This window comes from Macadamia integrifolia, unplaced genomic scaffold, assembly GCF_013358625.1.
Source record: "Macadamia integrifolia cultivar HAES 741 unplaced genomic scaffold, SCU_Mint_v3 scaffold1248, whole genome shotgun sequence".
NCBI classification, from domain to species: Eukaryota; Viridiplantae; Streptophyta; class Magnoliopsida; order Proteales; family Proteaceae; genus Macadamia; species Macadamia integrifolia.
Window position 1 is genome coordinate 82,450 of NW_024868130.1, and position 25,051 is coordinate 107,500.

Genomic DNA, 25,051 nt, shown 5'->3' on the forward strand with positions numbered 1-25,051 from the left:
AAAAAAAAAGAAAAAAAAGAAAAAAAAAAAGGTTACCTTACATGATGGCATGATTCTGGATCTGAAAATTAACAATGTTGACATCTGACCAATACTGTTCCTCATTTAAGTTCTTGGTTTGAACACTATGAAATTCACCACCTCTAATGTGATGATCAATCACAATCTAGGGCTTGATATCAGAAACTCAACACTAATGGTACCTGACAGCTTCTGTGTTTCTCGTAAGATTTACTCCTTCTGCGAGTGACCACCACAATGTAGCACTTGATTTTTGAAGCACTAGGTGCAACCCATCATAATTTCAAACTTTTTGAGGTGGTCTTGAAATGATTGATTTTCTCAAATATATAAAGTGAGGGTGGATCGGTTGATTTTTGTTGTAGGGCTGCTGATGCCTATTCATTGAAACCTTATGCCCTTGAGAGAGAGAGAAAAAAAAAAAGTATCTCTTTGAGGAAAAGATGACTCCAAGTCTCCTCACCCTCATACTCTCCATTTGGGATTTGAATCTATTATCTCAAAGATTAGTTGCAAAAGTGCCAGATTAGAATCAAGGTTCACGGTATCGGGTTTCGACCTCTAGGGAGACCGAAATTTCGAGGATAACGGGGAATTTTTCCTGGTATGGTGGAAACTTGGGAAATTTTGAGGATACCAGGGAATTTTTCATGGTATGGTGGAAACTTAGGTTTCGACCCCTAAATAGTGTTTTTTTTTTTTTTTTGTACAACATATTTTAAACATTTTTAACACATTCACATCATTATTTTCATAAAAAAAAAATACAAAAAGTCTTACTTGTGTGGTGAACCAAAGGTTCTATAATCATTACGCTGACTTGTTGGCTTAAATTCTGAAACTTTGCTACATAATGACTATATATAATCTACAATCTACATTAAAACATAAGACATAATCCAAATGATCCAAAATAGATAAAAATATTACATCATCAACAGTTATTTATCAACACTGAACAATACTGACTCAATTACTCAACACTCGAAAGTAGTGACTCAATTCCACGTTGAGTGTCTAGGCGGTTCCATCTAAGTCGTGACTCACTACCCTCAAGACACGCATGTTATCTTTTCTAGCATTATTTAGTAAGCTATATATACCTTATATCATAAAAAATCAACATTAAGCCACATCAAGTCATTAAAATCAACATTTAGCCATATCAAATCATAAAAAATTAACATTAAGTCACATTAAGTTATAAAGAATCAACATTTAGAGAAATGCTTTTATTCTATAATAAGTTTGACTGGTTAAATGATTTTTATTTTTACATGAGACTTTTAGTACTAGGTATAACATAAAACCAACTTTCCAAAAAGTCTAAGATTACTTAAATCTGAGTTGTAATGACATAGTTATGCTTTGGTCAAACTTATTTTAAAGTGCGTAAATGCTGTTAAAATCACCTGAATGAAAATGATTTTAGGGATATCAAAACAAAATATTATTTTACCGGACTTTTGATTTTTATAATGTTTTAACATTATAAGATTTATAAAATTTTCATAATTGAGAAAAACTGCAGCATTTAAAAGTTGAAAATCGCCCCTATAACCAAAATCCAGTTTTTGTTCTTAGATTGGGGGTTGACTTTTTATCCATTAGGAATTTGATTTTTAAACTATTTTTATTGGATTCAAATGGGGGGTATTTCCTTATTTATGAATAATATCTTAAGTAAATGAAATAACAAATATAAAAAACATTTACTTGGGAGAAAAAATGAACAAGAGAAGGTCAAAATTTCCCATGTTTCGACCAAATCATGGGAAACCTGGTCGAAACCTGTCGAAATCAGGTCGAAACAGGTGATTTTTTAAAATCTCCTAAGGTTTTGTTTCGACCTGGGTCGATACAATTTCACATGTTTCGCTCGAGTTCTCGAACCATGAGATTTAGAATCCCATCTTGCTCTCCATGCTGTCTCCCATTCGTGCTTCTAGTTCATATGCTTTCAATACCTTTCTCAATGCATAAATCAATGTCTTTTCATCCTTCTTGCTCACTGTTGGTGCCCCCTAGGGTGCTAGTCTGCTCCTTACTGAGATTTATTACTATAGTAGTAAATTCGCCACTCAAAATCCTCTCGTAGGTGAGTTAAGGATCAACCTCTTACAGGAGTAGACAGTATGTATCACAACTCTATTACCAGGTGCTACAATGAAGTGAAACTTGAAGCTCCACAGTAAACCAAGTGCATTTGTAAAGTTTCTGAAGCCATACCAAATTACTGTTAGCATCAGATTTGCCTTTTATTCACTAGGAACAGTAGTGGGTCAGACACTTTTAACTTATCAGTCTTATATGCTACTGTATGGTTTCAACTGAGATATTACATTAGAAGGAGAACACATCATGTTTCCGGATTTGGTTCAATTTGCTTCTGTCAGCCGATATTCAAAAGTGACTATTAATGTGAAGATCATGACTTAGCTTGGAAAAGGAATTGAGATTTCTTATAGTATTGAATGTGCATAAGATTGTTGGATGTGGTACAGCTTCCAGGAATTGGATTCAATGAATCCTTGATTCTAGGGTCGCTGAGAATTTGGCTTATCTGGGTCCTAGAATTGTGCATGGGCATGTGGATGATCCTACAATTAATAACACATTTATAGTACCTTAGTAAGAAAACAAACTATGTCTAATCACCTACTTGATCATTTCAGGTGAAGTTCATAAGGCAATCAAATTAGAACCATTAACTTTTCTTTTAGGCTCCGTCTGGTTGCAAGTAAAGGGAAAGGAAAGGAAAGTGATATCAGTTTTAAAAGGAAAATAGAAACTTTTATACTCATGATTGTGTAATTACCTTAAACTCTTACTAAATATGGTCTTCATACTTTCAAATAGAATATTTATTTTCCTTCTTGAAAGTTGAAACCAAACAATTTGGTTGCAAAATGTAGTGAAATTTAATAATCAGATTTGGAATGTTTTGGAGTTAGTTGCACAATCATATTAGGTAATAATTGCAAAAGTTTCCATATTGGTTTTAATTCGATGTCGATTCATTTCCCTTTTATTTTGCTTGCAACCACGCAGTAGCTTAAGTGAAATTGGATTTTGGAAAGGTCTTAGCAAAAGTGGACCTGTATATAAGAATATTCTTCTCTCTTTACATAAAAAGTCTAGGCACAGTATTTGAACACCGATGATCTATACTTCTCTGTTTTAAATATATAATATAAAGATTTGGTTCCTTTGGCATTGTCTAGGTGTTCCCTACTTGGGTTTCCCCTCTGAAAATGGTATCTGGATGCTTTGACTGTACTGTGTGGTAGAAATTTACCATTCAGAATGTGTAGGGTTATAGAACATGACTTCATGCAGAAAAGAAAGGTGCTACACATTACAATTTGTGAATCAGTCATCCAACTAAAGTACTAAACATATTCTTCTGCTTCATTATGAAGAGATGTTTTCCAATTCTCTGGGCCCAAAATAACTGGGTTATCTATTCTGCATGGCATCATGTATTTGATGTGGACTTGATAGATGCCCCTCCAGTAACAGGAGTCAGATGAATAATTTGTTATACAACCCACATGTTGGAAACCTATGTATTGACACAGCTGGGTGTCCGGTTGGACATAATTATGAGAAATACGAGAAAGAAGATGAAGGAAAATGTAGTGGGAGACTGGGAGGATAAGGATTCATAATGAATTATGTGGTTAGTTGCTGTTGGCTTCACATCTCCTTTCATAGATTCCCTGCCAATGCCACTCTTAGCTGGTTTTTCTAGAAAAGAATTGGAACAAACCTTTCTCTATCACTGACTGGTATAGCTTTATTGGCGAAAGCTTAGCTCTGCTCCGTTCAAGTGATTCTGAACAGAAGAGATTAGATATCTAACCTTTCTTTGGAGGTTAGATAGTCTTTATCGTTAACTGGATGATACGATCCAGACAGTAACATGTGCAAAATTTCCTTCAATCTCCAAGCAGTTAAACAAATAGATATTCCTAAACTGAAAGTCAAGGCTTGATCTCCACAGCCACTTAGTCCTCTAGTCCAATATGGAAAAACTTGGAGCTTTCCCATATAATCTCAAGGCTGTTCCAATACTCAAGGCTAGATTGTCTAATGGGACAATTCTCAAAGTTTCTCTGATGGCATGACCGGCAGTAGTTTAATGAGGCTTTACATAGCCATTTTATTTCCATTATAGAGTCCAAAGATGTGCTTCAAAACATGTTCGTATTGGGAGCAACCATATCAAGCAGACCACCATGGACTCAAGGAACAAGGATGGCTTAAGGCCAATAGGAAGTTCCCTAAAGAACACATGGTTATGCTAAACATGGATTTTTCTTATGTCATTCCCAAGGATGTATGCCTATAAATTTGCCTTCTTACCTTGCAGAATAGGATTCATGACCTAAAGAGTCTAGTGCGGACCTTACTACTTCAATCCCAAGGAAATTGTCCCCTAAACAATTGGATCTGTAGGAGTCATTTCAAGAACAGAGTCCTTGGGTACTGAATATGTGGAAAGTATTTTATTTATTTATTTATTTTTTGTGGGTGAATAACATGATTAACAAGGGGGAGAAATAGGGAGGAGGGATACACAATGCCGTGAGAGTTAGAAGTTTAGAAGATTAAGATTAGAGATGTAGGAGAAAGATAGGAGAGGAAGAGAGGAGAAGGAGAGAATATGAGAGGAGAAAGAGAGAGATGAGGGCAAATCATGAGAGAGCTCTTGGCTTTTCTCACTTATATTAGTTTCAAACTAATATCTTTAGGGAATTACATATTCCTCCCTAAGGGAGGTGAAAGAGAAAAAAGGAAATACAAATTATGACAACTTAACATAAAGACAGTTCCTGAATTACCCCTATTACATACATTCCAACACTCCCCCTCAAGCTGGGAAATATATGTCATACATTCCCAGCTTGCATAAGAAAGAACTGAACTGGTGAGGAATGAGTCCTTTGGTGAAGATGTTTGTCAACTGATCACCTGTCTTCACAAAGGGCTTGTAAATGTTGTTAGTGTCGATTTTTTTCTTTGATGAAGTGCTGGTCCACTTCAATGTGCTTTGTTCTATCGTGTTGCATTGGGTTATGGGCAATGCTTATGGTTATTTTATTATCACAGTAGAGACGCATTGGTCAGTTAGTATCATATCCTGACTCAAGAACTAGTCGTCTCAACCAAATAAGTTCACAAACTCCTTGAGCCATTGCTTTGTACTTTGCCTCTACCTCTGCGATGGATCTAGCTACAATAGGCTATTCTTGCTCCGCCATGTATCCAAATTACCATCCACAAATGTGTAATAGCCAGAAGTAGATCGTTTTTTAGAGATGGATCCAACCCAATCAGCATCAGAATAACCTTTTATCCTCAAGTGATTGTTGTGGGCATATAAGAGTCCTTTTCCTGGAGAGGACTTCAATTATTTGAGGATGCGATACACAACATCGAAATGCCCACTCTTGGGAGCATGCATAAACTGACTCACTACTCCTACTGCTTAAGTAATATCTGGGCAAGTCAGAGACAGATATATCAGCTTCCCCGCTAGTTTATGGTATTTTCCTACATCAACAAGAGAGGAACCACAGTTGTAGGTACCATGGACCTCCGTGGATCGCGGTATGGCATGTCGCGTGGACACACGCTAGGGTTCGACCCTGATGAGATAGTATCCCCTGGTCATTAAATGCCAAGAGCGGGATATATGATATGAATAAAAGGGAGTCGCCACCGAGAAAAGGTCTAGGACCCATAAATGTCTCTCCCAATCAAGGGGGAAAGACTAATGACTCAATGGACAAGGTTGATTTGCACCAAGATTTTGGGCAAGTGTCAAATGACAGATTGGGCAGGTGTTAGGCACCTAGTCTGGCCGGCCTTAAGGTCGGTCTCTTTCTGTTTGACCAAAGTTTGTTTGTACCCTACTAACTAGTCCTAAATCTAGGTCATTGAAAATCTTAAACTAGGTATCTAAGTATGACATGTGAAAACCCTAAGCCAAGTATCTAGATTATGCTAACCTAGGTTATAATGCAAATAATGAAATGATTACGTTAATTAAAGATTAAAAACCCTAAATGATTTAATTAATGTGTTATGAGTCTTAGATTAAACTAATTAAATAAATCTAGTCCTAGGATTAGTTGAGCAACTTATGATATCCTAAATTAACTAATTCGATTAATTGAGTCTAATCTAGATGGGTGATTAATGAATTTATATGAAATCCTAAATTGAACTAGTTGAAATGATTAAAGATTTAACACGTTATGAGGTCCTATAATAGATTACTTGCAAGCGGTTAATCCTAAATGGTTGGTAAAGTATGGTATGGAATCCTATTTATGCTAGTTTGAAAATGACTTTTAACTAGATTAAAACTATGCTTATTAACTATATTAGATGATCAAAAGATGGATGTAATTAAAGCTAGTTAATCTAGTTACACTTAACTAGGGTTTAAGATTGAATCTAAAAGATTGGTTGAATGCAATAAGAGGCCTACTTTTATCTTATTGTTTAATGGATTTTAGAACAACTAAGTGAAAGATGCCTAAAACTATCCAAGATTAGGTAAAGAAAGCGGATATTGCCAAATCTAAGTATATACTACATTATATGAAATAAATCTAAATTGCTCTAAGGTTATGGTTTACCTAATGAAACTAGTAAATAAATAAAAAAAGAATTGATTAACCTAAATTGTTTAGATTAACTACAAAAAATTAAAGAAAATTTATTAAACCAAATATGATGGAAGCCAATTAGACTATATCAAAATATTCCAACAAATGGTAAGAAATATGATTAGACCAGGTTGAAAATAATATAATACCTAAGCTAGATTTACTACTAAACTTGAGGGGTTTTTATTGAATTTAGATTAAAAGAAACAAACCAATTTTAAACGGATTCAAATTATCAAACCGAGATCCCAAATACGCTCCTAATGCTACAAGCCGGTTTGAGGGGCCAGCCACACCCATCCTAAACTAAACGTCCTAAACTACGTTATGAGAGGGAAAAGAAGGAAGATCGAATCAGACCTAACAAAATAAAAAAATCAAAGAACAAAAGGAACAAGGAAAATACCACACCGTAACAGAAAACAAATCGGGCTGGGGTTAGGAATATAAATTACAAATCTGAACTCTGAATTACATAAATGAAATAAAAATAAAGAAACAGAACCACAAAGAAAGAAAAAGAAGCTAAATATATAACACGACAAACTCCACCACCTAAGACTAAATTTGACCCTAAAAAGAAAGCTTGGATCCACAAGGACGATGATGCCACGGATGGAAACTAGTAGGAAGAAAGGTATTGAGGATTACCAGATGATGGAATAAGCAATATGGTGCTGGGCAAGGTTAGAGGTTCAGCCAGTGAGGGTTCCTGATAGAGACAAATGGTGGTTGCAGGAATCACATGAGCAGAATGAAACCCTAAATACATGCTGCCCTCATAATCTGCGATGAACTCACTTTGACGGGAAATTTGAGAAGGGATGAAATAAGCATTGATGCTAATCCTAGGTTTGGAGAAAAATGGACGTGAGGGTTGGATTTAATTTAAAAAAAAAAAAAAAAAAGGGTTAGGTGGGTTTCAGGTTCTTGAAGTGGTAGAGTTGCCGACTTGAGAGGAAATGGGAAGGAGAAATCGGTGGTTACAGGTACTATGCTGCTGTTGGAGCTGGTTGAGAACGGCTGACTTGTGCGAGGGGGAGAAGACAGCTTAAGAAGCTTGATCAGAATACCCAGGAGAGGAAGAGATTTATGCAGTAGAAAGCTTGTCGAGGTTTGAATGAGCTAGGATTTTTGATCTCAGGTTTGTGATTTCAGAAACATGGAAAAGGAAAAGGAAAAGGAAAAAAAAAAGGTGGGTGTTGGTTGGGTTCGGTTAATAAGGAGAAGACAGGAGAGGGGAAATACGTCTCAGCCACAGGGAAAGGAAGAGGAGAAGAAGAGAAGGAGAAGGAGAAGGAGAAAGGGTGCTGCTGGGTTTAGCTACAGGGAAAGAGAAGGAGAGGGCGGCTGAGTTTCAGATTGTTAGAGAAGGGAACTAGGTGGGATTAGGTTAAGGTTTGGATCCTAATCTAAGTGTCCAGATCTAAAGAACAAAAAAGCAATTAACAAAAAAACTAAACCAAATTAAATCTATTTAATTAAACATGTTAAATAAAAAAAGAAACCAATTAAGCCTAATTAATCTAAATGAACCAATTAAACCAGATTAAATTAAGATGAGTCTATTGAACCATATTAAATTGAATTGAAACTAATTAAACCCAATTGAACCTAATTAGACCAATTAAACCTAGTTAATCTAAATGAACCGAATATTAACAAATTGAAAATCAAATCTGTTGGTTATACCAATTTTACATTGTCATTGGGAGAAGAAAAATACCTTAAACTCGGCTTTAATCAAGACACAAGGAGAGATAACCCTTGTGCTTCAAGCCCTAAATCGAACCGAACCGGACTAGATCTCCCGGCTCAAGGAAGGATTAATATGTTAAACTTTTAGACTTGGAGAATATTTGGTTTTAAAGGGAAGAAGTTAGCCAAAACCTTGATGGAGCCATCCTCTCTCCCAATTTCCCAATTTTTCTCCTCCTCTTTGGAAGAAGGGAAGGACTATATTTATAGCCTTGGGATTTGAGACAATCTTCTCTTGTTTCCAATGTGAGACTAAAAAACTAGAGAGGATTGTCCAAAAAGGCTTGCTTTTGGACAAAAGATGTTGGGTGCCACATGGCACTCCCTGGTTACTCGAAATGGAATCTGATACTGAACTTTGGAGTCAACTTTCGGGGGTCATATCTTTCAAACTGTTAGTCGAAATCGACGTGTAATATGTCATTGAAAGCTCAATCCGAGCACTATCCAATGATGTGAGACGCGAATGCGGTCTTAACTGGGAACCTTTGCGAAAATACGTGTAAAGTAGGGACCCGAATCATGTAGTGAAAGAATTGGGCGTCGATTCTCATCGTTCTCGCATCAAAGTGTAATGTTCGACTTGAGGGGACAAGCGACAATAATCCATAACGTCAAATTCCAATTTTTAAAAACATTTTCTCTTGAAAGTTTATAGGGGCAAAATGGTCATTTTTTGCTCTAAGCTCGAAAATTCTCCAAGTCTAAAATGTCCAACATGTAATTCTTCTTGTGTCATCATCGCCGGGGGGTGACAAAATTAGGTGTCTACAACAATCTTCTCCTATCTTGTGATTCTACTCAATAGGAGAACTTGTTGGTTTACACCCAACATCCCTGTTTCCTTTAACAAGTCTAACACAAATTTCCTTTGGCAAATATTGATTCCCTTCTTAGACCTTAACACTTCAATCCCCAAGAAATACTTCAAGTGTTATGGGTCTTTGATCTCAAATTGTTGGGCCAAGTAGGCTTTCAACTTAGCTATCTCATCATTGTCATCTCCAGTCTCCATTATGACATCAACATAGACAATCAACGTTGTGATGGTACCATTACCTCTCCAGGTAAATAATGTGTGACCTGCTTTAGGGATACCCATTCTTCAAAGATAGCTTACCTGAACCTCTCAAACTAGGCTTTGGTGATTGCTTGAGACCATATAGAGCCTTCTTTAGGAGACACACATTACCATCAGCTGCTGGAAATTTGAAGCCAGGAGGGGGCTACATATACACTTCCTCCTCTAAGTCACCATGGAGGAAGACATTCTTCACATCTAATTGATATAAGGGCCAATTTCTATTTGTCGTCACAGATAAAAGAACTCTTATAGAGTTATGTTTGGCCACAGGAGCAAAAGTCTCCGAATAACCAATTACATAGACCCGACTTTACCCTTTGGCCACCAATCTTGCCTTATACCTCTCAATAGCACCATCTGATCGGTACTTGATTGTATAGACTCACCTATGGCCAACTGGAACTTTTCCCTTGGGAAGATCAACCATTTTCCAAGTGTGTTCTTCTCAAGAGCCATCATTTCTTTAGACATAGATTGCTTCCACTTGGGGTCAGATTGCTTCCACTTGGGGTCTATCATAGCCTCAATAACAGTTTTAGGGAGAGAAGCAGAAAAAAGAGCACCAGTAAAGGCAACACCTGTAGGAGAGAGAGCATCATAGGAAACAAACTAGGCTATAGGATTAGTACAAGCTCTTTTACCCTTTCAAACAGCAATAGGGAGGTCTAACTCAGAAGGAGAAGAAATGTTATTTGATTGAGGAGGATAAAACTCAGGATGTGGATCCAAAGAGGACCTCTTGGTAGGTCTTCTTTGTCCTTCTTGTGTACACAATATCAGGTGCCTTCTCTGTACAAGGTCCACCAGTGTCAACAATATCTAAAGTGTTAACATCATCCACCTCTTTATGTTTCCCAATATCAAAAGAGAAAAGAGTAAGAGTCAAAGGATTGAGAAATGATATAGCATCAGCAGCCTTTTCATTTGCACTCTCATTCTCCCCCTGAAGAGGATGCTGATGAGAAGCAAAGAAAGGAAAAGACTCAAGGAAGGTGACATCTTTGGAAAGAAGTCGACTACGAGAGGAAGGGTGTTAACATTTATAGCCTTTGGTAGTAGAAGAATACTCAAGGAAGGGGCATTTGAGAGCCTTGGGATCGAGTTTGGTGCGGGAGGATTTGTTAACATACACATAACAAATACAACCAAACACTCGGGGAAGAAGAGAAAAAGCAGAAGACCGAAGAGATGAGTGCAATAGGGTTTTGGGACCTAAGGATTTTGGTAGGCATGCGATTGATGAGAAATGCAGCACTAAGGATAGCTTCAAACAAAAGGTTTAGGAACATGCATACCAAATAGAAGGCTTCTACCAACTATTAACAAATGGTGATTTTTCCTCTCAGCTACCCCATTTTGTTGGGGTGTGTCAACACACGCAAGCTAATGGATAATACCATTGCCAGTGAAAAAAATCCTATAAAGCACTATACATATACACCCCTTTATCAAACCGGACAATTTTGATCCTGGTTTCAAAGTGGGTGTAGACTATTTTATAAAAGTGTTTGAAGGCATCATAAACCTCACTCTTCTGTTTCATAAGAATGGTCTGAGTGCAATGAGAGAAATCATCAACAAATGAAACAAAGTAACAATGGCCAAATAAGGAGGTAGTAGGACAAGGTCCCCAGACATCAGTATGCATAATGTGAAAGGGAACAATAGATTTACTACCATGATATGGATAACATGAATGACAATGTTTAGCAAAAGTACATGGTTCACAATGAAATACATGAGAAGAAAAAGATGTAAATAAATGAGGTAACTGTTTCCTCATAATAACAAAAGAGAGTTGTCCCACACGTTGATGCCAAAGCATCATAGAATCTATAAAACTACTACCATTATGACCACATGCATAGGATTGTGGTGTAGTAAAAAAAGATAATTGTGGCTCAAGGTGGTAAAGTCCACTCTCCTCACGTCCATTGCTAATAATCCTCTTCGTTACCAAATCCTGAGAAAAAAGTGATACAACAATTCAAAGATTTAGTCAAAGTAATCACAACAAATGAACAAAAGGTTCAAGGTAAGGTTAGGGACTTGAAGAACTGATTTAAGTGAAATAGAAGAAGGAATAGGTATACTGCCTTTACCAGAAACAAGGAAAGGTACCATCAACCACTAGAATTGTCCTTACTAGAACAAATGGAGTAAGAATCATAATAGTGGGGACGTCCAGTCATGTGGTCAGTGGCACCAGAGTCTAACCCATGACGGAGCTATGGAAGGTGCAGATGTGGTGACATGTATAGTGGAAGCTGAGGCATCCTGTGAGGTAGATGGGCTATCAAGTTGAGACATGAACCAATGGAGCATTGCAATATCATCCCTAGAGAAGGAGCTAGTATCTGCGTGTAAGGGTCTTCGAGGGTCAATCTCTGTCATAGTAGCATGGCCTGTAGTCTCACCTCGGCGACCACCACATGTGCCAATAGATCCACCACATGGACTAGGACGGCCATGAAACACCCAACACCTCTCCCGAGTGTGCCCACGTTTCCCATATTTATCACACTGTCAGGGTCCATCCCTATCATCCCGTGGGGATGACCTTTGGCCTCGGCTGCCTCCACGCTGTTCTTTGTGAGCGGTGGAAGAAAGAGCAGATCGCTTAAGTGAAGGAGCAAAATCCATAGCACCTCTTTTGGTCTCTTCAGTCAATAAATAGATATACACTTCATTAAGGGATGGAGGGGGTGACCAACCCAAAATCTGTATCCGGATTTGCTCATAATCCGAGTTCAACCTTCCTAGTTAGATTAGAACTCTCTCATTTTCAAGGGATCTGTGGACCTTGGTTTCGTCTTTAGGATTATACAACTGAAGGTCTTGAAAATGATCACACTCCTCCTAGAGTCCTATAACAGTGTTGTAATATTCAGAGATAGTCCTGTTTCCTGACTTTATAGAGAGAGCTATTAAAGGAGTTGGTAGACCCTAACAGAGTCACCCACCTTGTCATAGGTCTTAGAGACACTATCCAAAATATCCTTAGCAGTTTCCTTCCGGATAAATCTTCTTCCAATCTTAGGTTTCATGGAAAAGAGGAGCCAAGTCATAACAGTGGAATTCACAATTTTCCATTTATGATATTCTGGGTAGAGACAGCGGGAGCCTTGATAGTCCCATTAATATATCCAAGTTTCCCTCGATTCCTCAAGGATAACTTCACAAAGTGTGACCAGTCGAAATAGTTGGTGCGATCCAGATTGACAAAGGGAAATCTGAGTGTTCGGGTTGTCAAAAACAATCTGGCTGGGATGGTATTACTCTGCCCACCCGATAGCCAAAGCAAGGGGCAACACAATACCCAAATATTGTCTTCTCAGAATCAAGAAAAAAAAATTTCAGCAAGCTAAAAAGGCTTGAAACTTGAGATAAAACCAAACAAATCCATTATTAATTGTAGTACTTCATTCCAATCTCACATATGCATCATAAGATAGTATACATTCATCAAAAAACAACCCAAGAGCACAATATTAGTCCTTTTGACTATATATGTGAAAAAAAGGGTTCTGTCGATACCTGGCAGCAAGTGAAGATTTGAGTTGTGTTCCAACAACACCACCAATCTCAAACCACAGCTTAGGATGGCTAATCAAGGGGCCTTGGGCGACACTTAAAGGCCTAGCCTCATCCCCAACACTCGCTTGAGGAGAGATGCAGCTGGCGGTAATGCTGGACAGGGCATGAAAGGATGGTTTGAGCTCCAGTAGGTCCTCGTAGTTCTTCAATCTCCCTCCAAGAGTCTTGAAGATGCTTCTAAAGCTCCATTAGGTCACATTGTTGAATTTCTTTACATAGTATAGCCTCTATTAGACCCCTTTGTTTTCTAGGGTTCCAAAGAGACTCAAAGAATGATAGGAAGAAGCCTTAGTTGACTCTCAAACTCCTTGTAGCTCTGATACCAAGTTGGAAGTTGAGAAGATTAAGATTAGAGATGTAGGAGAAAGAGAGAAGAGAGGAAGAGAGAAGGAGAGAAGATAAGAGGAGAAAGAGAGAGATGAGGGTATATCATGAGAGAGCTCTTGGCTCTTTTCACCTATATTAGTTTCAAACTAATATCTATAGGGAATGACATATTCCTCCCTAAGGGAGGTGAAAGAGAAAAAAATGAAATACAAATTAGGACAACTTAAAGACAATTCCTAAAGTACCTCTATTACTTACATTCCAACAGAGAGGCAGGGGAAGAGGAATACAACCCTACAGGGAAGGGGGAGGGGGAGCTAACATAGATAGAGATAAACCCTGGGAGACAACAATAAGCATGTTCCTTGGGGAGTCAACAACTGGACTATGGGGTAGGGAGTCAAGTTTGGAGGAGACATCAAAGTAGATGGCCCTCCAAATCTTGTCGAAAGATCTAGAGTTGGAGGTCCATCTACGAAGGTTGTGTTCCATCCAGATATGGCTAGTAGCTGCTGTGAAGGCAAGCTTCTCAGCAGTGTCATAAATAGATCTTCTAGAAAATGTCATGTGATCCAAATCCATTCTCTCTGTAGGGGGAGGGGCCTTCTCTGAGCAGGCTAGCATTTAGCGATGACAAACTTCCAAAAATGGGAGGAGAAGGGGCACTTGAAGAAAAGATGGTTGCTATCTTCCAGAGCATTCCATCAAAGACAGCAGGCGGACATATATATGGTGATAGATGTAGAAGGATTGGGTGGGAAGGCAATTGTAGAGGATTTTCCAGACAGTGAAACTATGTTTGGGGATGTGAGCTCGAAACCAAACAACCTTATGCCAGGGGGTTGGAGGAGCAAACGAGGTTCCAAGCAGAGGAGGAGTAAAAGCAGTGCGAGGGGAAGGGAGACCAAATGATTCAATCATCACCAAAGGGGGGGGGAATGGAGTGGAGGGATTGCCAGATGCTACTAATAGAGGGAATGGCAGGTGGGGACCAAGTCCCATGGGAGGTGATTGAGGAGGCTTTAAAAGATCTAGGAAGACTAGAGGAATAGACTGATCTATGGACTATGGCTGACAATCAGGGATAGCACACCAGCAGGATGCCAGTTGTCAAGTTAGAAAGAAGTTTCAGCTCCATTGCCAATGAGGGATCTGCTGGCAGTCAAGGCTAGGGGCCTAGCATGTAGGATCTTGCACCAAACCTAGGAGGAATTAGGGTTGATGCTACAAGTCCAAAGGGACTCTTTGCAAAGGTGGGAAAGTATTTTTGGTCATGAATAATGTTGAAATCATCTGTAAAAGCTTTAGAATATCATCAGCACCTTCTGGCAGTATTATGAAACCTTCGCTGTGATATTTTATGAAAATTACCATATGTAAAGCCAGGTCACTTAATGGGTCTGTAAACCAATTGAATTCAATTTGCCATAGATTCCCTTTCTCCAGCTCCTCACTATCTTTCTTTCTCGGGAGTATAACTGCCAGATAATCGACCTCATAGATTCTTCCAGTTATCATTTACAAGAAAACTCATCCTTTAGTTCTACAAGATGTTCTTCTCACATAGGATTATGCTTATCTAAACCAAAAATGTCAAATAATTGTATTAAGAATCCTTGAGACATTTTATCCATCCATGTAGTCCATAATCTCTGACATGCTACTATTTCTTTATTCTTATGCGAGAAAAACAATGTGGCCTTGTTGTTTCTGAATTTGGTGGATCTATTTCTTTCATGATCGGTACTTTTGCTCAACATGGTAAAAGTCTAGAGGAATGAAATAAAAAATGGTGAGGGGGGGTCCTTTTATTATTGTATTCAAAATCTTTGTTCTCTGGCCCTTTTGAATTCTTGTTGAAAGGAGTTATCACCATTTCACGACTACCAATGCCCTTTTTATGAATGGTTAAATTTGCAATGATAAAATTTTTACACCTTTACCATTTGCCATTCATATTTGCTGAAGAAATTTTCTTGGGGTATCATCCACTGTAGAGATCAGAAGATGACCTGACACTAAAATAAGTCATAAATTTTTAATCCAACAGAAACCCTTCTTTGTACTCGACTCTTAATTTTCGTTTGATGTGCTTTGCTTGTTTTACCTTGTTCTGATCTTATTATTTGTTTCTATCCAAAGGCTCTTCTTGTCATAGTTGTCAAGGTGCCCTGGTGACCGTAGGCGATGGTCTGGTGCCCAGGTGTCACCTTACTGATTAACACGAGTGCAGTGTAAAGGGGGTTTACTTCTATGCATTAGTGTTTGATCGGGTATATGTACATGCCATACACATATTTTAGCAACAATATAACATAAAAAGAGACATCAAGAATCAATGAACATTCGTGAAAGCATTCAACAAACTACATACAATTCTAAAATACTCAACTAAAACAAGGGGACTAAGCTAACGCCTAGGCAACCAAGACAACCAAGGCGACGAATTGGAAGCCAAGGTGGTCTCCTTATTGAATAAAACAAGACAATAGCTTGCCTTACCCTTAAGAGCGTAGTTGTCATGGCTAGACGACCCAGAGCATTGGAGGGGGCCTGGATGTCAAGGTGACACCAACAAGGCACCTGAATGCTTAGACATTGCCTGACAACTGTCCCTCAGAGGAAGCCTTGTTACCTAGGCGACACCTTGACAGTTATGGTTCATGTGATCTAAATCTCCATTATGGCTGGAGGAACTGATTCTGGGAAAAGTCCATCCGAAACTAGCATTGTCAGCAGGTATCTGTGAACTATTCTGAATTTTGATGTTATTCTAAGCAACCATTGAGGAAAGTTGATTAGGCCACAAACATCCTTTTCTAAAGTGATCCAAGCATCGTTCTCAAGGCACTTAGGCGACAAGGCACCTGCCTAGCCGCACTTGTATTTTTTTATGTATCCATTATAACTAGTATAACAATAATATAATTATGCTTATAATTTTACAAAACAACAATACAAATTGAATCTATGCACTAATTTGCCACTATATCTAGCAACATCGTTACAGCATTACAACAACAGCATTTGGTTAGGAACAATATTATTTAGAGAAGTGAACTAGTGAAGTTTGATTTATTTCTTAATTAATTAATTAATTTAATTTTTGGGTACTAAATGATCACATGCTTCTGAACTCACAAACTTGTACATAAGCCAATAAAAATAATAGAAACAGCATTACTTAGAGTTAAAAATGACCTCCCAGGGACCTAGGTATCACAAGGCGCCCTAGGTGATGCCTAGGCATCCCAAGGCGCCCACCTTGTTATGCGGGCAACCGCCAAACCCTTGGAACATGCCTGTATGCCTAGACAATGCCTCTACAACTATGATCCTAGCTTGAAGAGAATTTTTTGGGGTGATCTACCACCAGTTCTCTGTCTTCTCATTCCTTTGGTGCCCCCTCTGTGAGCGTTTTTGTCCTGTAAACCTCCAGTTGCCTATTGAAGTTTTTCTTAGTGAGAAAACCAAAAAAAAAAACAAAAACAAAGAAAAAAAATTCAAGTTGCATGTGCTGGGACAGCTATGAGCCAGTATTTTATAAATCATATTTTCCCCCCTTTTCTGGGTGTCATGTTGTCTGTCCGTTTGGGAAGGAGGGTTGTATCTTTGTGGGAAGACCCTTTCATTGTCTTCAAACTCATGAGTAGGATTTAGTCTCTGACTTGTGCTACAATCCTTTTCAACTATGATTCTTTTGGTGAAGAATTCTGACTCAGCTGAAGTGCTCTTTTTTTTTTTGGGTAATATAACCCAGTCACCTACTGGGTGAAAGCTGATGTGCATTTAGAGGTCTGAATGTATTTTGTACTCTTAGCATTTCTGAGCAGAGATCATTTTCATATGTTAACAAGTGTTTTAGATGAGTTAACCTATTTTAGCCTTTGTCCATCTCATAAAAGAATGCCTCGATATTGCTAAAGTGCATCTAAAGTAGTTAAATGTATGGCCCGCATTAATACATTAGTTTTCAGAATGGTTCCAAAGGATTCTCGCTGACCTTCGAGTGGTAGTCTATTTTGGAAAAATGTCCCCCCCCCCCCCCCAAAACCAAGTTTTTTTCTTTGAATACTGTTGCATTTACTTTTAATACTCCTTGGAGGTGATTGCGAAAGAATAAGACCAAGTCTGGGTGTGTATGCAGGTGAATGTTACCGCTGATCACCGCGTAATCTATGGTGCTGACTTGGCAGCATTCCTTCGGACATTTGCAAAGATCGTTGGGAATCCTGAGAGCCTAACATTGTAGACGACCAGCTCGGGTTTATCTTGAAATTTATGATTTTGAGCCTTTTTATTGGTGGAAGTCTGGAAGAGGACATGAGAATGGAGGATGGTCCATGGGTGAGGTACTTGAATTTGTAGTAGTCACAGAAAAACTGTCCAACAGATGTGGTTTCGTTGTATTTTATTCACTTTCTTATTAAGAACGGAAGTTTCTAATTTTTTTACTTGGTAAGAATTATTTAGGGAAGTTAAAACAACCATATTTTTGGGCATACCTTTTGAAAAGTGTTGTAAAACTCTGAAAATTCTTAGTCTTCCAGTAGAATTAATGAGCAATAAAGTTTCTGTTTCTTGTTTATGTGCATCAGGCTTTCTTTATTGACAATTATACATCCTTGGATGATTAAGTTTTAGAGCAGTTGATAAACCTTACGCATTGTGCATATAGACCAGATTTTGGCCTACCATTTGTTGCGACTGAGAACTAGAAAGCCAAAGATATTTTGTTGGCTATATTAGCCATATGAGCAATATCCCACAGAGCATGAGGGCTTGTTTAAATGTCCTACATTAATTTAGTCATGTCTTTTATATACATTCACCATCTTTGTCCAGCAGCTTAATAAAGCTTTCTATTACTTACACTTCCCCCTTCACAGGGCACAGGCATGAGTCTCTTTTTTTGGTTGGTGGGGGTGGAGAAGAAGATCAGGTTTTGGGCATATCACACAGGGCCTCTCACCCAACTGCACACCACAGCAAAACAATATAAGCAATATAAGCCATCTCTAAATCATTCTTCATAAACTTTTTAAATTGATTACAACAGCTCCTCTTTATAGGATTGAGTTCAGCTTACAAAATAGAAAGTAAAGATAAAAGGAAACTAACATAGGAATAGAAACGAACTAAAATTTCCTAAATTAGCTACTTATTAACCAAGCAAATCTGAAATAGAAATTCATAACACCATATTTGACTTAGAATCAAGCCAATGCTAAAAACGAAACAAAATCTTAAACAATATTGCTGAAATTGATGGCTGCTGCTGGACTCCTTGAAGCTTCAATTTCTTCCAAATTTGTGGGACAGCTGGCTGGTCTTCTAGAACTCCACTTGAGGACAATACTGTGGGGTTAACTCGTGAACAATGTTTTCTGGTTTTTGGGGCTGGCTCGATGGGACCACGGTAGGGATTAAGCCAGGACCAGTACTGAACTATGACTTGGTCAGCTCGAGCCCTCCTCTTGACAATCCTATCTAACTTCACTGGCGGGTAACCCGCCAGGAGCAAATGTACACGACCCTACCCCCTGCTTCGGAGGCTGTTTTCAGATTTTGAACATGTGACCAACATGTTACAATAGTGTAACTCAACCGTTGTGCCACAGACTAGCCCACTGGTAATATATCTGAATTGCCTCAACTTTGGCTCAGTTTCAAAAACTGTACCTGTTGCATTCTTCCCATATCTCCCATCTGAATATCTGATAGAATGTGAAGACATTTAAAGCAAGCATGTCCTCTCTTGCTAAGGCTCACCCCTTTCCAGCTGCAAAGAGTACACTTACATGAGCCAGCAAGATAACCCGTGATTTCCACTTTCACGATAGGCAATATGATAGGATTCAGGGAAATTAATGTGTTTTGTCATTTCATCGTCTTTCATGCAAAGCACACACTTGCTGGCCAATATTTGGCTTCTTAGACTGGATAGAATTGGCTGTATGATCTTCCTCGCCAGGAAAAAGCCCATCTTGCTAGTAAACTTTGGATCTTGAATGATAGAAACGAACCTTGGAGGGTTCACATGGCAGTTGTCAGGTTTCTCATCCAACGAATATAAGTAGTTTTGGGATGAGCCGTAAGGGGTAGGGGGTGGATAGTGAGGATGCTTTACAGTGTGTGTGTTTTCCATTTATTCAGATCTGCTTCTGGAATACAAATTTCTTCAAGGTCGGGTTCATTCACAATCCGCGAATTATTTACATTCACCCAAAAAAAGAAGTTCTTTCACCATAGGAGAGGGGAATCCCATCAAAATGACATGCCTCTGTATATGAACGTCCAAACTATCCTTTCCACTATTTCAGGAGTTCTATCTGAGCACCAAAATCGATGAATGAAGAGATTATCTCTTCATTGAGAGAAATGGAAAACTCGGTCTAATCTCATTCTGCACTATTCCAGGAGTTCCGTCTACTCCATGTTGCAAAATGGTACTCCCACATTGCGAAACAGTTTCCTCTCCCCACGAACTCACCCTACTGAGTACCCCAGATTCCTATTCTAGTTCTTGATCGCATGATGACAGCACCCTGTGTTCCTGTTGGTCACCAGTTATTCCAAACCCCAGTGAGGAAAAGCTTTCAATGGTATATATCATGACATGTTCTTATCAAATGAAGTTCTTATTAACTTTTACGAAGACCAGTGAATATAAAGAACACCAACAAATTAATATAATGCCAAGAACTGCATTTGTAAAATCAAATCAATAGTCAAGATTACTAAGCCAGAACACTGATAAATGAAAGAAATTATTATTGTACCAAGGGTGGAGATTTGTTTGAGGATTGATGGCTTGGACGATCAACTATCAGGACAATCATAGGAGAGCAAAGGTATGTAGTGATGGTTGAAGGATGAGTCTCCTTGTAGTTTGAGCTCTTCCAAATAATAGTTAAGAGGATTCCCACATAACCATCCGTGCTGTGTTTTCTAAATGCAACTGTGACCTGAACCAATCGGATTGCTCCAATTTACAAATCATGGCCCCACTAATCAAACTCTCGCTTTCTTTATTGTTTGTCTTATCTTTTCCTCAAGATGCAGGATAAGAATCCTTCAAAATCTTGCCTCCATTTTGGTTTCGACGACTGCTCTTTGATACTTGGTGAGCAAAGCAAAGAAAACCAGTAAAAACCACCATGTTAGCATATAGTATAATTTGTATAATACATAAATGAGGAGGCAATGGGAACAGATTCTAGTACTATATTTACCATGGTTCCCCTTTGATACATAAGCAAGGAAAATCAATCAAAAGTACCACATCAATAATATGATTTGTGTAATAATTAATATGGTAGGATCAGACTCTAGTCGTATGATTACCATGGTTTTTCTTCTCTCATCAAAGCGATGTGATCCCTTTGATACCTAAGCAAGGAAAAATCAATAAAAAGTACCACGTTAGTAATAGGATTTGTGTAATAATTAATATAGTAGGAACAGACTGTCCTCAAGTTACCATGGGAGGTCTTCTTGTTTCGGAATAGAGATTCCTGTTGGGATCCTGTCTAACCTGGGATCAGACTTGCTTATTGTTGTTATAATTGAGGGTACGTGTTTGATCTTGTCCCAATCCACCTTGTCCAAATCCATCCTGGAATTGAAGCTTAGAGGCATATTGATATCAAGTACCCTGAGGGTGGTTATCCCCTTCAATCCATCAGGGATCTTTTTTAATCTTGAGCATGAATGAACGGTCAACCTTTCAAGTCTTGGCATCCCTCCTGTTATCTCCCACTCCAACATTTGACGCAGACCTACAAGTTGCAAGTCTTCAAGTCTCTGAAAACCCCCCATGGAGCAAACCATTTTTGCACCCACATATGAATCATCTAATAACATGAGACTCCTTAAACATGGTAGCCTCTCTAGCAATGGCATAGGATCATCCCCCAATTGGGAATAAGCCAGTGTTAACTTAGCTAGGTTTGGTGGGAACTCATGGATGTCAGGATACTTCTCTAATCTTCCCTTCAAAGACAACTTATGAAGATGCAGATAGCAAGAAAACACCAATCCTTTGAATGTTTGGAAACCCTTGTCCAACCACAGAGACTGCAGGCACTCAGGTAATCTAGCCAATTCCTCTTTTCCCATGTAATTACCATATAATTTCAGTTTCCTAAGATTAGTCAAGTTTCTCAAGTGATTCCACCCATTAAACCTCAAAGTGTCAGTATTCAACTGGGAAAGAGTTTGGAGGGCACTTACAGAGACATCATTTTCCTGTTGTGGAAGGTGAATTTTGGAATCCACTTCCACATACAAATGTCTCAACTTTCTCATATTCCAGATAGTGGCTGGTACTTCAAGGATTGATCCTCTTCCATCCAAGGTCTGTAGGTTGAGGAGGTGACATACAGTGGATGGAAGACTTTGTTTGATAGCACCTTGTAACCCTAGGTACTTCAAATTTTTAAGTTCTCCGATTCCATCAGGAATTCTTGTATCAACTCCCTGAAGATCCAAAATTACCAAGAAGTTGAAATCTCTGCACAGACTACGAAAGTACACTTCAGGTACATTTTGGAAGGTAATAATGGTACGGATTCGTTGATTGCTTTTACTCAGAGAGAATGTACGATGAAAAGCAATTCTATGCACTCTGGATGGAAATTCAGGGCCTTCTACCTTGTTTTCAGTACAGATGTATAAAAAGTTACCTTCCTTGGCTTACGAAATGGAGAGGTCTCGAAGAAGATCGTGAATGCGGCATGACTTGATCCTTCCGTCGAACCTTCTAGTTACTGATTGAATCAAGCTCCGTCGTGTTATCTCGTCCAAGCAATCTTCTGCGGCATCTTCCAATGTTTCCTGACCCCGAGGTTTGATGAATCCTTCTGCAACCCACATATTGATCAATTTGCTTGTACAAATTTCATGGTCTTCTGGGAAAATACCAAAATAGAGGAAACAAGACTTGAGACAGTCAGGTAGATCATTGTAACTCAAGGCTAATATTTTCATACAAGAATGGTCGTCTTGATCAAGCTGCCAATTCATGCTTTGCAGTACTGTCTTCCATGCTTGAACCATTTTCTGTTTCCTTAATAAGAGACCTCCCATTACTGCAAGAGCTAGAGGTAACCCACCACATTTTGCCACTATATCTCTGCCCAAACCCTGCAACTCCGGAGGACAATAACTATTGTCGATTTCTTTATTTGGGAAAACCTTCCTTGAGAACAATTCCCAGCTCTCCTCCTCATCTAGGAAATGTAGCTCATGAGGGGGTGTCCTCGCATCAGCATGTATGGCTACATCTCTATTGCGAGTGGTTATGATTATTCTACTCCCACTGAAACCATCTGGCAGAGCTGCCTGAAGCTCATCCCATGTTCTTGTTTTCCAAATGTCATCCAATACGATCAAGTACTTCCTCCTCGTCAAGAACTTGTAGAGTTCCTCCTTCAACTCTTCTTGATTCATCTTCATCACATCTGGAAGCCCAACTCTTTTGCCTATATATTGTAGGAGGTCTTCCAGTACATATTCTTGGGATATGTAGATCCAAGCAAGACAGCTAAAATAATTTCTAACACGATTATAAAGCTTCTTAGCAAGAGTTGTTTTACCCAAACCACCCATCCCAATTATAGAAACTACGCACCTGCGTTCCTCCCGCAGCAACAGTCTTGCCTCCAACAACTCTATGTCTTCCTTGAAACCAACAAAATCTGGTTCCTCAATATGAGGGGAAGATCGCCTCCATTCTTTCAGGCTTTGCCTCTCATAATTTTTCCCTTCTCCCCCTGTATCAATGTTTCCCATGCCATAAGTTGATCTGCTCTCAGAGATCTCATGGATTTTAAGCCTGATCTCTTGTATCTTTTCTCCAACCTTATGTCGGGTTATGGGCTTTTTGAAGATGGAAATATAATTGTTGAGGATGCCCCTGAATCCACCCCTCCTGATTGTGCCACGGCCTTCTATTTCGAGGTTGAAGGTGTCCACAACATCCTCTGCCATGGAGGCCACTTCCTTCACTTCTCTTATCCAATTCTTGACTCTTTCATTATCCTTTTCTATGGCTTCTGCATCTTTTAGGAAGCATTGTATCCGTAACAGCTCTCTTTGAATCCATTCAACTTCATCTTTAACTCCATACAGAAGAGATACTTCTTCATAAAGCTGCTTACCAATAAGGTCACCAAGACTTCGAACCACTGTGGCAACTGCAACTCCAGCCATAGTTAAAGCTGTAATTCAAGATCCAGTGGAAGTCTCGGGTTGAGTCATGGACTCATTGCTGATATAAATATTGAGGAGATCAACAGCTTTAATGCTTTTTGTATGGCCCAATTACTATCACTCCCCCTATATTTACTCAAAGTCCCTACCTTGAACTTCTTTTGACTCCCCCGAAAAGCAAAGTTCCACCTCTACTCCATGGTATTTTAAAATCCCAGATTACCCATTTCTAAACAGGTCGCCCCTAACCAGCTGCCCATCACCACCTTCTTCGTCCTCCCTGCCCCAGCCCCCCTCCTCACCCCTGACGCGCCACCACCTTCTTCGCAGTTGCACCCCCAAATTCAATTCTGCCTGTGTCAGTCCTCTTCCCTGTAGACTTCCCAAAGAAGATCTGTCACTACTCGATCGAGAGTCAAGACCGAGAGCTTCGTGGGAAAATCTGTTCAGACCCAAATCCCTCAATACACCCCAATTCTCTACAATTACATAAACAAAGACCTCCCAAAATTCAGAGACTAAAAATACAAATGAAAAAGAACAAAAAAAGAAATACCAATTTGTTCCTGCCTCATGGGCAGGTGCTGGCACATATCTGAGCAATTCTCCTCTCTGCGGACGGTATCTCTCCCAGTAGACCAGACTATCCCTTGGAATTCAAGGATCGAGAAATCCAAAGCAGGGGAGGTTGAGGGCAACTGCTTCTGCTTTCAATGACAGTGCAGGGCACTGAATTGACAAGAGGTGAGGATTCCGCCACGACTGTTCCTGATTGACGCCCAGGAGGTACGACAGAGAGGAGAGGACGGTTAATAAGGCTAAGCCTAGAAGGCTGGATTTCTTCAGAATAGTAGAAGTTTAGAAGTGGTATAGAATTAGGAATGGAAAGGACCCGCCATGGCTACCCGACCACTACAGAACCATAGGAGTGGAGTGGAGTGGCGTTGACGGAAAAATGGATCAACGGTTCGATCGTCCGAGTTAATATCTAATATCTGTCGTTTTTTTTTCTCTTATGCCATTCTTTATCTTTTGCTTAAAAGAGAGGGAGTTTTTCGAGTTTAGTTATGCAGTGGTAACAGTCAAAGAAAGGTCTACCTAAAAACAAGTCAAATAAAGCAACTATATATGAGTGATGGAAAGAACATACAAATGCTTTTGAATTTCGATGCAAAATTTTATGAAAATAGTTTTTATTAGTTTTTTATTATATTACTGGGAGGAGGTTAGGTATGCCGGTAGTTTTCTTAGAATTAGTGGTTAATTCAATAGGAAGACTAAGATGAGAGGGGCATAGGGGATTTTTTTAAGGAGAGAAGAGAGAGAAATAGATATTTAGGTATATCGTTAGGTTAAATAGGTTTAA

The 25,051-nt window shown here is 39.0% G+C and overlaps 2 protein-coding genes across 9 annotated transcripts in view; one reads left to right on the forward strand and one right to left on the reverse strand.

Annotated features, from left to right (window-relative positions):
* The window catches only part of LOC122063190 (dihydrolipoyllysine-residue acetyltransferase component 4 of pyruvate dehydrogenase complex, chloroplastic), a 20,095-nt gene extending 2,037 nt beyond the window's left edge, over positions 1-18,058 (forward strand). Inside the window, exon 6 of the mRNA XM_042626907.1 lies at positions 17,618-18,058. Coding sequence (XP_042482841.1) covers positions 17,618-17,722 — 105 coding nt within the window. The 3' untranslated portion in view covers positions 17,723-18,058. The remainder of the gene's footprint in view (positions 1-17,617) is intronic.
* Positions 18,059-18,474: 416 nt separating this feature from the next.
* Positions 18,475-24,650, reverse strand: LOC122063189 (toMV resistance protein Tm-2(2)-like). 8 transcript variants are annotated; one of them, XR_006135246.1, is made up of 3 exons: positions 22,158-24,646; positions 20,253-20,862; positions 18,475-20,026 (listed from the first exon to the last, which is right to left on the reverse strand). XR_006135246.1 is itself a non-coding variant. In XM_042626906.1 (3 exons), the coding sequence occupies exons 1-3, from the start codon at positions 21,778-21,780 to the stop codon at positions 19,990-19,992; spliced, it is 909 nt and encodes a 302-aa protein (XP_042482840.1). In that variant the 5' UTR covers positions 21,781-24,633; the 3' UTR covers positions 18,475-19,989. The 8 variants fall into 8 exon arrangements, 6 of the variants coding, with proteins under 6 accessions (XP_042482840.1, XP_042482839.1, XP_042482835.1 ...); XM_042626906.1 differs by having other exon boundaries at positions 20,818-20,862; positions 20,954-24,633; XM_042626905.1 differs by lacking the exon at positions 18,475-20,026 and having other exon boundaries at positions 20,161-20,592; positions 20,818-20,862; positions 20,954-24,627.
* Between the last annotated feature and the right edge of the window lie 401 nt (positions 24,651-25,051).